This window comes from Entelurus aequoreus, unplaced genomic scaffold (assembly GCF_033978785.1).
Source record: "Entelurus aequoreus isolate RoL-2023_Sb unplaced genomic scaffold, RoL_Eaeq_v1.1 HiC_scaffold_29, whole genome shotgun sequence".
Taxonomy (NCBI): domain Eukaryota; kingdom Metazoa; phylum Chordata; class Actinopteri; order Syngnathiformes; family Syngnathidae; genus Entelurus; species Entelurus aequoreus.
In genome coordinates this window covers 368166-384113 of record NW_026907961.1, presented here as the reverse complement: position 1 = coordinate 384113, position 15948 = coordinate 368166, and the positions used below count along the sequence as shown (strand labels likewise).

The 15948-nt window shown below is 45.5% G+C and overlaps 1 protein-coding gene across 1 annotated transcript in view; it reads left to right on the top strand.

Moving 5' to 3' along the window:
- The first annotated feature begins 833 nt into the window (after positions 1-833).
- The window catches only part of LOC133645270 (uncharacterized protein K02A2.6-like), a 187317-nt gene continuing 172202 nt past the window's right edge, over positions 834-15948 (top strand). The window contains exon 1 of the mRNA XM_062040157.1: positions 834-3011. Coding sequence (XP_061896141.1) covers positions 834-3011 — 2178 coding nt within the window. The remainder of the gene's footprint in view (positions 3012-15948) is intronic.

The following is a 15948-nucleotide window of genomic DNA, read 5'->3' as shown; positions in this document are numbered from 1 at the left end:
CTTGGATGGTCAAAATTGGCATCCATGAGAGCAGTGTGACATTCAAAATAGACACAGGTGCCGATGTGACAGTCTTGCCTCACTCAGTGTTCCTAAACACATACAGAAATGATCTACCTAGTCTCAGAAAGGCAACAAAGCCACTCCTGGGACCAGGAAGAAATCCCCTCGACGTGGTGGGCGTTGCCAGTTTGCTGCTGAGGAGAGGGGAAAAGACAGAGAGGGAGGATGTGTACATCGCTCGTCATGTGCATACTGCCCTGCTGGGAAGATCTGTGAGCTGTAGGCTGGGGCTTGTAGCACGCCTAGACAGCGTTACTATGGAGACATTAAAGGAGTACTACCCAAAATTATGCACCGGGCTCGGAGAAGTGCGGCAGCCATATTCCATCAAGCTGAGTCCAGGGGCAGAACCATTCTCACTAAAAACACCAAGGAGGATTCCATTGCCTTTAATGGACAAAGTCAAGCAGGAACTGTCCCGCATGGAACAACTCGGGGTGATAAGTCGAATTGAGGAGCCAACAGACTGGTGCGCTGGCATAGTGGTGGTGCCCAAAAAGACAGGTGCTGTACGTATATGTGTCGATCTCACCAAACTCAACGAGTCAGTGTGTAGGGAAAAGTTCATCCTGCCATCAGTAGAGGAAACACTGGGAATGCTGGCTGGAGCCAAAATTTTTAGTAAGCTGGATGCAAACATGGGGTTTTGGCAAATTCCTTTAACTGCAGATTCAGCGAAACTGACAACTTTCATTACACCCTTCGGGCGCTATTACTTCAGGCGGCTACCGTTTGGCATAGCATCCGCCCCATAACATTTTCAGAACCGGATGGTGACGGAGGTCACAGAAGGGCTTGAGGGCGTTGTTTGCCACATGGACGATGTGCTGGTGTGGGGCCGAACACAAAAGGAGCATGATGCTCGCCTGCATGCCACACTAGAAAAGATCCAAAAGGCAGGCATCACTCTGAATGTCGATAAGTGCGATCTGTCAAAGTCAGAGGTGACTTTTCTAGGCCACGTGCTCTCCACCAGTGGCATCAGCCCAGACCCAAGCAAAACAGAAGCTGTAAGGAAGATGCAGGAGCCAACAACTGTGACTGAGTTGAGAAGTTTTCTTGGAATGATAAATCAACTTGGGAAGTTTGTGCCGCAGCTGGCCGAGAGAGACAAGCCTCTGCGAGATCTCCTGTCAAAAAAGAACTGCTGGGTGTGGGGCGTCGACCAGGCAAGGGCCTTCCAGGATCTAAAGGATGCACTGACGTCTACACCAGTGCTAGCCATGTATGATCCCAACAGAGAGTGCAAAGTCTCAGCAGACGCGTCGTCGTACGGGTTGGGAGGCGTACTGCTACAAAAGTGGGAAGAAGAGTGGAGGCCAGTGGCCTACATGTCGCGGTCTCTCACACCAACAGAGCAGAGATACGCGCAAGTAGAGAAGGAAGCTTTGGGGCTGACCTGGGCCTGTGAGAGGTTCCGCAACTTCCTCATCGGGAAACATTTCCAGATGGAGACGGACCACAAGCCTCTCCTGAGTCTTCTTGGGTCTCAAGCACTGGATGCTCTACCTCCACGGATCCAACGCTTCAGAATGCGTCTGATGCGCTATTCTTATTCTATCTCTCATGTGCCAGGGAAGTGCCTGTGGACAGCTGATACGCTGTCACGAGCTCCTGTCAAGAGAGAGGAGACAGCAGCGGACAAAGAGCTGTTTGAAGAAACCAACATCTATGCGGACATGGTACTGGAGAACCTACCTGCAAGCGCTGACTACCTGGAGGAGCTGAGAGAGCAGCTGCAGAGAGACAGTGTGTGTGCACAGGTGATGCAGCTGTGTGCTGAAGGCTGGCCAGCACACGGTTCCAAAGAACCAGCACTCAGGCTGTACTGGGCAGAGCAGGCGTTCCTTACAGTTCAAGATGGTGTCCTGCTGAAGGGACACAGGCTCGTCATCCCTTCTACAATGAGAAATTATGTTCTCGCCAAATTGCATGAAGGACACCAAGGCGTGGTGAAGTGTAGACAGCGGGCACGACAGTCAGTATGGTGGCCCGGGCTTAGCCAGCAGCTGAATGAATTGGTTCTCAACTGCCGAACATGCTGTAAGGAGAGACATAACCACAGGGAGCCGCTGATGCCGTCACCATACCCAGGCCGACCATGGGAGAAGTTAGGAGCTGATTTGTTCATGCTCGGTACCAAGACCTACCTGCTGGTAGTGGACTACATGTCAAGGTATGTGGAGATTGCTTTGCTGACCTCCACAAGATCAAACGATGTAATCCACCACCTAAAATCGATCTATGCACGTCACGGAATCCCGGATCTTCTCGTGTCGGATGGTGGGCCCCAGTTCTCCGGAGCAGGCTTTGCCGAGTTCGCAGAGTCTTACGGATTCCGTCACATTACCAGTAGCCCAAGATACCCTCAAGGTAACGCCGAAGCCGAACGTGCAGTACAGACGGTGAAAGGTCTCCTAAAGAAAGCAGATGACCCCTATCTTGCTTTGCTCGCTTACAGGGCTACTCCTCTCGACAATGGGTATAGTCCAGCGCAGCTTCTCATGGGGAGGAGGCTCCGCACAACAGTGCCTATCCTTCCTGTTTTGCTAAATCCTGCTCTTCCTGATAGTGAAGCTGTTATGCGGAAAGAAGGGGAGAAGAGGACAAAAGATGCACAACGCTACAACCTGCGGCATCGTGCAATGAACCTTGACAGACTGAATCCGGGACAGGACGTGTGGATCAAGGACCAAAAGAAAGCCGGAGCTATCATCGGACGTCACACCACTCCACGATCGTATCTGGTGGAAGGACCCCATGGGTCTATCAGACGGAACCGTCGTCATCTCATCCCTATGGGATCCTCGCCGGAGCAGAGTGGCCGTGGTGCAGCAGAGCCGTTCCTGGGGGGCGTCCCGGAACAACCTTCAGCAGAAACATCGCAGCAGAGTGTTCCAGAACCTCCATCTACTCCTACTCCTAGAACCAGGTCTGGGAGGGCTGTGGTGAGACCAACTAGGTTGGACCTATAACTTTGTTTCCTATAGACATTACAGAGACTCTAATGAAAAAAAAGAATGTTACTGTATGTGGTAAAAGACAGAAAAGTGCAATTGGAGTGTTTTGGATATGTTTTCTTGTACTGTAAATGTTCAAGTCAGTTGCAGGTACTGTAAATGTTCAAGTCAGTTGCAGGGCTTAGGTTGAGGACAGTACAGGATTAGTATAGGATGGATGTTTGAGTATTGATGTGAAGTGGATTGTTCTAAGGGTAAAATATGTGTGTGTGTTTGATTGTCTGGTACAGGCTCATATAGGAGCAGACCTTCCAACCACGAGGCAGAATAATCCTCAAGGTCTGTTGAATCAATGGTGGTCTACCCATTGATTCTAGAAAGGGGAGATGTGGTGTGATTGTATTATGAGAGAACTACAGAGTCGACAGGCTATGACGTCACGGGGTGCGACGGAGCGGGAGACAGTGTGGGAGTGAGTCAGAGAGGACACTTGTTGTGATTGAGCTTGAGCTAATAAAAGTATCCACATTATAAAGTACAGCTGGACTCACGTATTTATTCAGTAACACGACAGTTTCTTGGGTCCGCCCACAATTCGTCCAACCGAGCTTCATTTCACCTGGCCGACCCTGCTAAATCCATCCTACTGCATCGTGTGTTTTTGATAACAAGGTAAGAGTCACTTGTACCTTGATGTGTCATTTTCTGTTTGAATTACTTTATATATATATTTATAAAGTCCGAAATGACATAGCGTCACAGTCAGCATCACAGACACTATCGTTGACCACGCGCATGTACCGCCGCATGCTAGCTAGCTAAGTTTTCTTCTTTTTTGTCATAGTCATCATAAAAGATGATAACTTGCAACATATGTGCTACGACTTGCAGCAATGTATTTGCGTATGTTAGACACATGCGAAGTCATAGTTGTATGCCTAATGCATCGTTTAAGTGTGCTTTCCCTAAATGCACAAGAGTTTTTTCCAACTTCTCAGCCTTCAAAACTCACAGCCGTCGTCATAAATATGGCAAGAGTAGGACTGATATGTATAGCGCAAAAGGTTTACCTTGTAATATTGTCTCATGTAGCGCGAAGTGCGATGATATACGGGCCCTTTTCCTGCATTGGAAAAGTCATATTACCGACAGTTACGTGCCCCTTCAGTCAATGTGAAAAAAGATTTACAGTTAAGTCTACTTTCACATCGCACGTGTCAAGGAAGCACTACGGCTACACTGAACGAAGTTTGACTTGCTCAACAGCAAATCCAAGCAGCTCTTGTGTTATTAACACTGATGATGACTATTGTGATATGCAACTTGAGAATTCAGGATATTCCTGTTATAAAGACATGGAGGTCTACTTGCATTAAAAAAATGTTCACAGCACTGAAAAAAGGTTGAGAACCACTGCCTTAGGACAGTGGTTCTCAACCTTTTTTCAGTGATGTACCCCTGTGAACATTTTTTAAATTCAAGTACCCCCTAATCAGAGCAAAGCATTTTTGGTTGAAAAAAAGAGATAAAGAAGTAAAATACAGCACTATGTCATCAGTTTCTGATTTATTAAATTGTATAACGGCCTACTATCACCTCAAAAATGTAAAAAGACTTAGAGGGCTCATGTCAGCTCAAGACTTAGAAAAACTTGTACACGCCTTTATTACCAGTAGGCTAGACTATTGTAATGGTCTCCTTGCAGGTCTTCCCAAAAAAACTGTCAGGCAGCTACAGCTTGTTCAGAACGCTGCTGCTAGAGTTCTAACAAAGACCAAAAAATGTGAGCACATTACACCAATTCTTAAATCCTTACATTGGCTCCCTGTACATCAGAGAATAGATTTCAAAATCCTCCTGCTCACATATAAATCACTACATGGTCTAGGGCCCAAGTATATCACTGATATGCTCCCACTATATACGCCCTCTAGATCACTAAGATCTTCTGAGACCAATCTGTTAGCGGTTCCAAGAGTAAACTCAAATCAAGGGAGATCATCATTCAGTCACTATGCAACACATAGCTGGAATAAACTTCCTGAAGATGTCAGACTCTCCCCAACTCTCACTACTTTTAAAACTAGACTGAAGACTTTTATGTTCACCTTAGCTTTCAGCTAAATCTTTTAATCTTTTAACTTTTAACGTCTGCACTGTTTTTATTTTTATTGTCTGCATTTTAATTTTGCTTTTATTTTCTTTCATTTCACTTTGTTGTCTGTGAAGCACTTTGAGTCTGCCTTGTGTATGAAAAGCGCTATACAAATAAAGTTGCCTTGCCTTGCCTTGCCTATAACAGTGCAAAATATTGCTCATTTGTTGTGGTCTTTCTTGAACTATTTGGAAAAAAAGATAAAAAAATAACTAAAAACTTGTTGAAAAATAACCAAGTGATTCAATTATAAATAAAGATTTTTACACATAGAAGTAATCAACTTAAAGTGCCCTCTTTGGGGATTGTAATAGAGATCCATCTGGATTCATGAACTTCATTCTCAACATTTCTTCACAAAAAAAGAAATCTTTAACATCAATATTTATGGAACATGTCCACTACGCTTTAACCAAGCCTCCATTGTTTTCTACATGGATAGTTGATTGACAGTTGGTGCCGTGTGGCACCGCCAGGTAGGGTCAAACCATCATGGCATGGGGGAAACTCTGGATTTATGGTAATGAATGGAATAGCCTACTTGATTAGCTGTTCAGTTTATGAACTTACATTCATATTTTGTCGAAGTATTATTCAATAAATATATTTATAAAGGATTTTTGAATTGTTGCTATTTTTAGAATATTAAAAAAAAATCTCACGTACCCCTTGGCATACGTTCAAGTACCCCCAGGAGTACGCGTACCCCCATTTGAGAACCACTGCCTTAGGAGACTAGATGTAAACAGAGTAAAGAGAGAGCGAGTGAGGTGGCCATTCCAAATACTTTTAAAATGCTACCCATATTGGATACTGTTTAGGAACATAAACTGCATTTCTTGACTGTACCAGTTGCTGGTGACAAAGTCACAATAAAACGTTGGATGATCAGCATGGAAGGTGATGTCATCTGCAAAGGCGTCCAACCTAGCTTAATCTCAGGGCTTGCTGCCCTTCTTGCCACCTACTATGTGTTCAACTTGGAATACCAAGAGGAAGGTCCTCGGACATTGGAATTTGTTCAAAGGTAAATCCTCTTGATACTGTTAAAATACTGTTAGGATATTTTATTTTATATTTCTCACCTCTGTTCAGGAATTTGACTTGTCATTTTCCCAATTTTGTGCCTTAAATCAATGACTCTTCTGTTCCTTTGTGGACCTTCTTATTAGGGACCGAAGCACCAGTTTGACTCTAGGATACAGAGAAGGTAGGTAATGTGCAGGTAAAGATATGTTGACTGGGTCAAAGAAGGAAGCACCTGTTTGACCCTAGGATGCAGAAAAAGTAGGTAATTTGCAGGTAAAGATATGTTGACTGGATGATGGCAGGAAGCACCAGCTTGACCCGAGAATGCAGAGCAAGTAGGTAATGTGCGGGTGAAGATATGTTGAATGGGTAAAGGAAGGAAGCACCAGTGTGACCCCACTATGCAGGGAAGGTAGGTAATGTGCAGGTGAAGGTATGTTGAATGGGTGAAAGAAGGAAGCGCAGGTGTGGTCGAGGCCATGCAGACAAGGTAGGTATGTGCAGGTGAAGATATGTTGTATGGTGAAAGAAAGAAGCACCAGTGTGACCCAAGGATGCAGGGAAGGTAGGTAATGTGCAGGTAAAGATATGTTGAATGGGTGAAGGCAGGAAACACCAGCTAGACGCCAGGATACAGAGAAGGTAGGTAATGTGCAGGTAAAGATATGTTGAATGAGTAAAGGCAGGAAACACCAGCTTGACTACAGGATACAGAGAAGGTAGGTAATGTGCAGGTAAAGATATTTTGAATGGGTAAAGGTAGAAAGCACCAGTGTGACCACACTATGCAGAGAAGGTAGGAAATGTGCAGGTAAAGATATGTTGAATGGGTAAAGGCAAGAAGCACCAGTGTGACCCCAGGATGCAGAGAAGATAGGTAATGAGCAGGTAACGATATGTTAAATGGGTGAAAGCAGGAAACATCAGCGTAAATACACGGTCCCGTAGATGGAGAGAAAACATAAATAGAGAGAGGGATTGGGGAGGCTTTAGCATTGTCTTCCTCTCTGAATTGGTCTTAATGGGTTTTAGAGCATTCACTCATCTACAGCTGTGGTTATGGTATAGGCTCACATATATCCTAAAATTGATATTAATATTTGTGCAGTGCATATTCCTAAATAACAATGTGAGGGGGGTTCTGTATCGACTGCAAGTAATCTTCAATCACAACAGAATATCTAATATGCTTTCTCTCTTTTTTAGGCGATTCATTGGCGTTCACCCTGAGAGGGGAACAAAGGCTAGCCAGGGAAAGGTGGTGTCCAAGAAGACCGGGAAGCTGGTCCAGAAAAAGGCAGCAACTGTAAATCCTCACGTAGCCACCCTTATAAAACATCTCACAGACTTTGAGTGGGGCTTTATGTAGCCGACAACTAAACACTGGACTCGTGTTCAGTGTTTTGTCTCCAGTTAGAAATTAAGTGGACATGTTATAAATGTTAAAATGCTTTACTGAAAATAAGAAGAATGCACTAAATGTACCTTGAATGTATTTGATGCACTTTAAAATAATTGGTTAATAAAAACATAATCTTGCAAGGCCATTTCTCCAGTCATTTTTATGCCAGCAGATTGCAGGGGTTTTGATTTTGAAAAATTAAAAGTTCAACTCATTAACTTCTAGTGGCATTATACTGTAAAGCTCAGTCTATAGTGCTTACAATTATTTTACTGTAATTAACTGTTAATGGATATTACAGTAGATACACTAAAATAACAGTGTAATGCCGCTAAACAGATGACAGTATTATGCTGTGAAGCGTATATTTGATACAGCACAGTACTGTGATACTTTTTACAGTAATAAACTGTAGTGATAAATCACAGTATGTGTGCTGTAGAAAAACAGTTTCATACTGGAACCATTAGCTGCCAGTAGGTTACTGTAATTAAACGGTGAAAATTCTTACAGTAAGGGAGAGACCCGCCACCCAGCGGAGAAAACTCATTTCGGCCGCCAGCCTGTGCATCTCACGATCCACTCTTCCCTCACTCATGAACAAGACTCCAGGTACTTGAACTCATCCACTTGGGGCAAGATCTCCTGCCCAACCTCGAAATGGCACTCCACCCTTTCCCGGACGAGAACCTCGGACTTGGAGGTGCTGATTCTCATCCCAGTCGCTTCACACTCGGCTGCGAACCAATCCAATGAGAGCTGAAGATCCTGGCCAGTTAAAGCCATAAGGACCACATCATCTGCAAAAAGGAGAGACCTAATCCTGCAGCCACCAAACCGGATCCCCTCAACGCCATGACTGCGCCTAGAAATTCTGTCCATAAAATTTATGAACACATTTGGTGACAAAGGGCAGCCAACACGAGGGTTGGACTCCGGTCCAACCCTCACTGGAAAGGGGTCCGACTTACTGCTGGCAATGCGGACCAAGCTCTGACACTGATCATACAGGGAGCGACCCGCCACAATCAGACATGCCGATACCCCATACTCTCTGAGCACTCCCCACAGGACTTCCCGGGGTGGCCACGGTCGAATGTCTTCTCCAAGTCCACAAAGCACATGTAGACTGGTTGGACAAACTCCCATGCACACTCAAGGACCCTGCCGAGAGTATAGAGCTGGTCTACCGTTCCACGACCAGGACGAAAACCACACTGTTCGTCCTGGATCCGAGGTTCCTCCTCTCCAGTACACATGAATAGACCTTACCGGGAAGGCTGAGGAGTGTGATCTACGATAGTTGGAACACACCCTCCGGTTCCCCTTCTTAAAGAGAGGAACCACCACCCCGGTCTGCCAATCCAGAGGTACCGCCCCTGATGTCCATGCGATGTTGCAGAGTCTTGTCAACTAAAACAGCCCCACAGCATCCAGAGCCTTAAGGAACTCCGGACGGAGCTCATCCACCCCCGGGGCCTTGCCACCGAGGAGCTTTTTAACTACCTTGGCAACCTCAGCCCCAGAAATAGGAGAGCCCACCACAGACTCCCCAGGCACTGCTTGGCCTGTCGGTATGCCCGCTGCCTCTGGAGTCCCATGAGCCAAAAGGACCAGATAAGCTCTTTCTTCAGCTTGACGGCATCCCGCACTGCTGGTGGCCACCAGCGGGTTCTAGGATTACCGCCACGACAGGCACCAAACACCTTGCGGCCACAGCTCCAATCAGCTGGCTTGACAAGAGAGGCACGGAACATGATCCATTCAGACTCAATGTCCAGCACCTCCTTTGTGACATGTTCAAAGTTCCTCCGGAGGTAGAAAAAGAAACTCTCTCTGACAGGAGACTCTGCTAGGCATTCCCAAAAGATTCTCACAATGCGTTTGGGCCTGCCAGGTCTGTCCGGGATCCTACCCCACCATCGGAGCCAGCTCACCAGGTGGTCATCGGTAGAAAACTCGCCCCTCTCTTCACCCGAGTGTCCAAAACATGAGGCCGCAAATCCCATGACACAACTACAAAGTCAATAATGGAACTGCGGCCGAGGGTGTCCTGGTGCCAAGTGCACATATGGACACCCTTATGTTTGAACATTGTGTTTGTTATGGACAATCCGTGACGAGCACAAAAGTCCAATAACAAAGCACCACTTGGGTTCAGATCCGGGTGGCCATTTTTCCAAATCACGACTCTCCAGGTTTCAAAGTCGTTGCCAACATGAGCGTTGAAGACCCCCAGCAGAACAAAGGAATCACCCGAGGGAGCACTCTCAAGGGAATCCAAAAAGAGTGGGTACTCTGAGCTGCTGTTTGGTGCGTAAACACCAACAACAGTCAGGACCCGTCACCCAACCCGAAAGCGGAGGGAAGCTACCATCTCGTCTTCTGGGTTAAGTCCAACGTGCAGGCTTTGAGCCGGGGGGCAACAAGAATTGCCAACCCAGCCTCTCATTACTTGCAACGCCAGAGTGGAAGAGAGTCCAACCCCTCTTGAGAGAACAGGTTCCAGAGCCCTTGCTGTGCGTCGAAGTGAGTCCAGCTTTATCTAGCCGGGAACTTCTCCACCTCGCGAGGTGACGTTCCACGTCCCAAGAGCGAGCTTATGTAGCCGATAATCGGACCGCCAAGTGCCCTGCCTTCGGCTTCCGCCCAGCTAACACTGCACCCGACCTCTATGACCCAGCCCATGAGTGGTGAGCCTATTGCAGGGGGGACCCACGTTGCCTCTTCGAGCTGGGCCCCATGGGCACCAGTCGCTCGCCATCATGCCCCACCTCTGGGCCTGGCTCCACAGGGGAGCCACGGTGACCCGCGTCCGGGCGAGAAAATATCTAGGTCCTCGATTTGTACTTTTCATAAAGGTCTTTGAGCTGCTCTTTGTCTGATTCCTCACCTAGGACCTGTTTGTCTTGGGGGCCCCCTTCCAGGGGGCATAGAATCCCCCGGACAACATAGCTCCTAGGATCAGTGGGACACGCAAACCACAAAGGTGGCGGCTCAGAAAGCAGGTTATATAAACATAACTCCAAAACCAAACATGCAAGATGTCTAAACATGCCTGTAATATTGTATCAATGTGAGTTTTACTAGAATCGGTTGTTTTTTTAAGGCTTGCAAACACAAAAAGTTGTTTTTACTCAATATGACAGTAAGTTCTTAAAATGCTGAGATAATGTGAAAAAAAGCAATACAAATGTATTCCAACATAATTCCTAAACCAAACATGCAAAATGTCTAAAAATGCCTGTAATATTGAATCCATGTGAGTTTTACTAGAATCATTTGTTTTTGTAAGGTTTGCAAATACAAAAATTGAGTTTTATGACGGACACAAGTTAGTTTTTTTACTCATTATAACAGTATAGATGTCATACTAGATATTAAAGTTATATAAACATAACTCCAAAACCAAACGTGCATTATGTCCAAAATTGCCTGTAATATTGTATAGATGTGAGTTTTACTAGAATCAGGTTTGCAAATACAAAAATTGGGTTTTATGACAGTGTACTGTCACACTCAATATGACAGTATAACTGTCATACTAAATCCATCCATTTTCTTCCGCTTATCCGAGGTCGGGTTGCGGGGGCAGCAGCCTAAGCAGAGAGCCCAGACTTCCCTCTCCCCATCCACTTCTTCCAGCTCTTCTCGGGGGATCCCGAGGCGTTCCCAGGCCATAGTCTTTCCAATGTATCCTAGGTCTTCCCCATGGCCTCCTGCCGTTCGGACCTAGGGAGGCGTTCGGGTGGCATCCTGAGCAGATGCCCGAACCACCTCATCTGGCTCCTCTCAATGTGGAGGAGCAGCGGCTTTACACTGAGTTCCTCCCAGATGACAGACCTTCTCACCCTATCTCTAAGGGAGAGACCCACCACCCGGCGGAGGAAACTCATTTCGGCCGCTTGTACCCGTGACCTTGTCCTTTCGGTCATAACCCAAAGCTCATGACCATAGGTGAGGATGGGAACGTTGATCGACCGGTAAATTGAAAGCTTTTCCTTCTGGCTCAGCTCCTTCTTCACCACAACGGATCGATATAGCGTCCTTATTACTGAAGATGCCGCACCGATCCGCCTGTAGATCTCACAATCCACTCTATCCTCACTCGTGAACAAGACTCCTAGGTACTTGAACTCCTTCACTTGGGGCAAGATCTCTTTCCCAACCTCGAGATGGCACTCCACCCTTTCCCGGGCGAGAACCATGGACTCGGACTTGGAGGTGCTGATTCTCATCCCAGTCGCTTCACTGCGAACCGATCCAATGAAAGCTGAAGATCTTGGCCAGTTGAAGCCATCAGGACCACATCATCTGCAAAAAGCAGAGACCTAATCCTGCAGCCACCAAACCAGGCGCAGTCATGGCGTTGAGGGGATCCTCAAAGCCATGACTGCGCCTAGATATTCTGTCCATTAAAGTTATGAACAGAATCGGTGAGAAAGGGCAGCCTTAGCGGAGTCCAACCCTCACTGGAAAGGGGTCCGACATACTGCCGGCAATGCGGACCAAGCTCTGACACTGATCATACAGGGAGACACCCGCCACAATCAGACATGCCGATACTCCATACTCTCTGAGCACTCCCCACAGGATTTACCGGGGGCCAAGGTCGAATGTCTTCTCCAAGTCCACAAAACTTATGTAGACTGGTTGGGCAAACTCCCATGCACACTCAAGGACCCTGCCGAGAGTATAGAGCTGGTCTACCGTTCCACGACCAGGACGAAAACCACACTGTTCGTCCTGGATCCGAGGTTCCTCCTCTCCATTACACATGAATAGACCTTACCGGGAAGGCTGAGGAGTGTGATCTACGATAGTTGGAACACACCCTCCGGTTCCCCTTCTTAAAGAGAGGAACCACCACCCCGGTCTGCCAATCCAGAGGTACCGCCCCCGATGTAGACGCAATGTTGCAGAGTCTTGTCAACCAAGACTGCCCCACAGCATCCAGAGCCTTAAGGAACTCCGGACGGAGCTCATCCACCCCCGGGGCCTTGCCACCGAGGAGCTTTTTAACTACCTTGGCAACCTCAGCCCCAGAAATAGGAGAGCCCACCACAGACTTCCCAGGCACTGTTTCCTCATAGGAAGACGTGTTGGTGGGACTGAGGAGGTCTCGCTTGGCCTGTCGGTATGCCCACTGCCTCTGGAGTCCCATGAGCCAAAAGGACCCGGTGGCTCTTTCTTCAGCTTGACAGCATCCCTCACTGCTGGTGGATTACCGCCACGACAGGCACCAAACACCTTGCGGCCACAGCTTCAATCAGCTGGCTCAACAAGAGAGGAACGGAACATGGTCCACTCAGACTCAATGTCCAGCACCTCCCTCGTGACATGTTCAAAGTTCTTCCGGACATGTTCAAAGTTCTTCAGGAGACTCTGCTAGGTGTTCCCAGCAGACCCTTACAATGCGTTTGGGCCTGCCAGGTCTGACCGGCATCCCCCCCTACCATCGGAGCCAGCTCACCACCAGGTGGTGGTTGGTAGAAAGCTCTGCCCCTCTCTTCACCGAGTGTCCAAAACATGAGGCCGCAAATCCCATGACACAACTACAAAGTCAATCATGCGGCCGAGGGTGTCCTTGTGCCAAGTGCACATATGGACACCCTTATGTTTGAACATTGTGTTTGTTATGGACAATCCGTGACAAGCACAAAAGTCCAATAACAAAGCACCACTTGGGTTCAGATCCGGGTGGCCATTTTTCCCAATCACGACTCTCCAGGTTTCACTGTCGTTGCCAACATAGCGTTGAAGTCCACCAGCAGAACAAGGGAATCACCCGAGGGAGCACTCTCCAGTACTCCCTCAAGGGAATCCAAAAAGAGTTGGTACTCTGAGCTGCTGTTTGGTGTGTAAACACAAACAACAGTCAGGACCCGTCACCCAACCCGAAGGCTGAAGGAAGCTACCATCTCGTCTATTGGGTTTAAAGTCCAACGTGCAGGCTTTGAGCCGGGGGGCAACAAGAATTGCCACCCCAGCCTCTCATTAGTTGCAACGCCAGTGTGGAATCTCTTCCACTCTGGCGTTGCAAGTAATGAAAGTTCAGCTCAGTCCAGCCCCTCTGAGAGAACAGGTTCCAGAGCCCTTGCTGTGAGTCCAACTATATCTAGCCGGGAACGTCTCCACCTCAAGCACCAGCTCAGGCTCCTTCCCTCCCAGCGAGGTGACGTTCCATGTCCCAAGAGCGAGCTTATGTAGCCGATGATCGGACCACCAAGTGCCCTGCTTTCGGCTGCCGCCCAGCTCACACTGCACCCTCTATGACCCAGCCCATGAGTGGTGAGCCCTGGAGGGGGGATCCACGTTGCCTCTTCGAGCTGAGCACGGCTGGGCCCCATGGGGACAGGCCCGTCAATCGCCATCGTGCCACACCTCTGGGCCTGGCTCCACAGGGGAGCCACGGTGACCTGCGTCCGGGCGAGAAAAAATCTAGGTCCTCAATTGTACTTTTAATAAAGGTCTTTGAGCTGCTCTTTGTCTGATCCCTCACCTAGGACCTGTTTGTCTTGGGAGACCATAGAAGCCCCCGGACAACATAGTTCCTGGATCAGTGGGACACGCAAACCACAAACGTGGCGGCTCAGAAAGCAGGTTATATAAATATAACTCCAAAACCAAATATGCAATATGTCTAAACATGCCTGTAATATTGTATCAATGTGATTTTTCCTGGAATCGGTTGTTTTTGTAAGGTTTGCAAATACAAAAATTAGGTTTTACTCACAATGACAAAATCACACTCAATATGACTGTTATTTAAACATAACTCATAAACCACACAAAAAAATGGCTAATAATGCCTGAAATAATGAATCATTGGGAGTTTTACTGAGTTTTACATTTTGCAAACACAAAAAGTAGTTTTTTACTTGACTGTAATGTTCTTAGAACCCTGAGATAATGGGAAAAAAGCAATAAAAATGTATTTTAACCTAACTCCTAAACAACACATGCAAAATGGCTAATAATGCCTAGGGAGACATGTAACTTTGTTAGTTTAAAAAAATTATCTTTTGTAAAGATATCAAAGATCAAAGCTAGTTTTTTTTATTCAATATGACAGTATAACAGTCATACTAAATATGAAAGTTATATAAACATAACTCCAAAACCAAACATGTGTCATGTCTAAAAATGCCTGTAATAATGTATTTATGTGAGTTTGTAAGTTTTGCAAAAACAAAAAGTAGTTTTTTACTCAATATGAAAGTAATGTTCTTAGAATCCTGAGATAATGCGAAAAAAGCAATACAAATGTATTCAAACACAAATTTTAAACCAATCATGTAAAATGTCTAAAAATGCCTGTAATATTGAATCTATTTAAGTTTTACTAGAATCAATTGTTTTTGTAAGGTTTGCAAATACAAAAACTAGGTTTTACACATAATGACATTAAAACTGTAACACTCAATATGACAATTATTTATGTATAACTCCTAACCACACATGAAACATGTCTAATAATGCGTGAAAAAAATTATCTTTGTGAGTGTTACTAGAAACATTTTCTTTTGTAAGGTTTGCAAAGACAGGTTAGTTTTTTTTACTCAATATGACAGTATAACTGCCACACTCAATATGACAGTTTTTAAACATAACTCTTAAACTACACATGAAAAATGATTAACAATGCCTGAAATAATGCATTCTTGTAAGTTTTACTCGAAACATATGCTTTTATAAGGCTTGCAAATACAAAAATTATTTCTTTACTCAATATGACAGTAATGTTCTAAAATTCTGAGAAAATACGAACAAATTAATAAAAATGATTCCAACATAATTCCTAAACCAAACATGCAAAATGTCTAAAAATGTCTGTAATATTGAATCCATGTGAGTTTTACTAGATTTAAATGATTTTGTAAGGTTTGCAAATACATAAATTAGGTTTTACTTACTATGTCATAACTGACAGTACATGACAGTTATTTAACCATAACTCAAACCAAACATGAAAAATGGCTAATAATGCCTGAAATAATGCATCCTTGGCCGTTTTACTCGAAACACATGCTTTTTTAAATCTTGCAAACACAAAAAGTAGTTTTTTTACTCAATATGACTGTAATGTTCTTAAAATCCTGAGATAATGCGAAAAAAGCAATAAAAATGTATTTAAACAACTCCTAAACAACATATGCAAAATGGCTAATAATGCCTGGAAACATGTATCTTTGTTAGTTTTACTTGAAAAATGATATTTTGTAAAGTTTGCAAAGACACAAGCCAGTTTTTTTTTATTCAATATGACAGTATAACAGTCATATTAAATATGAAAGTTATATAAACATAACTCCAAAACCAAACATGTGTCATGTCTA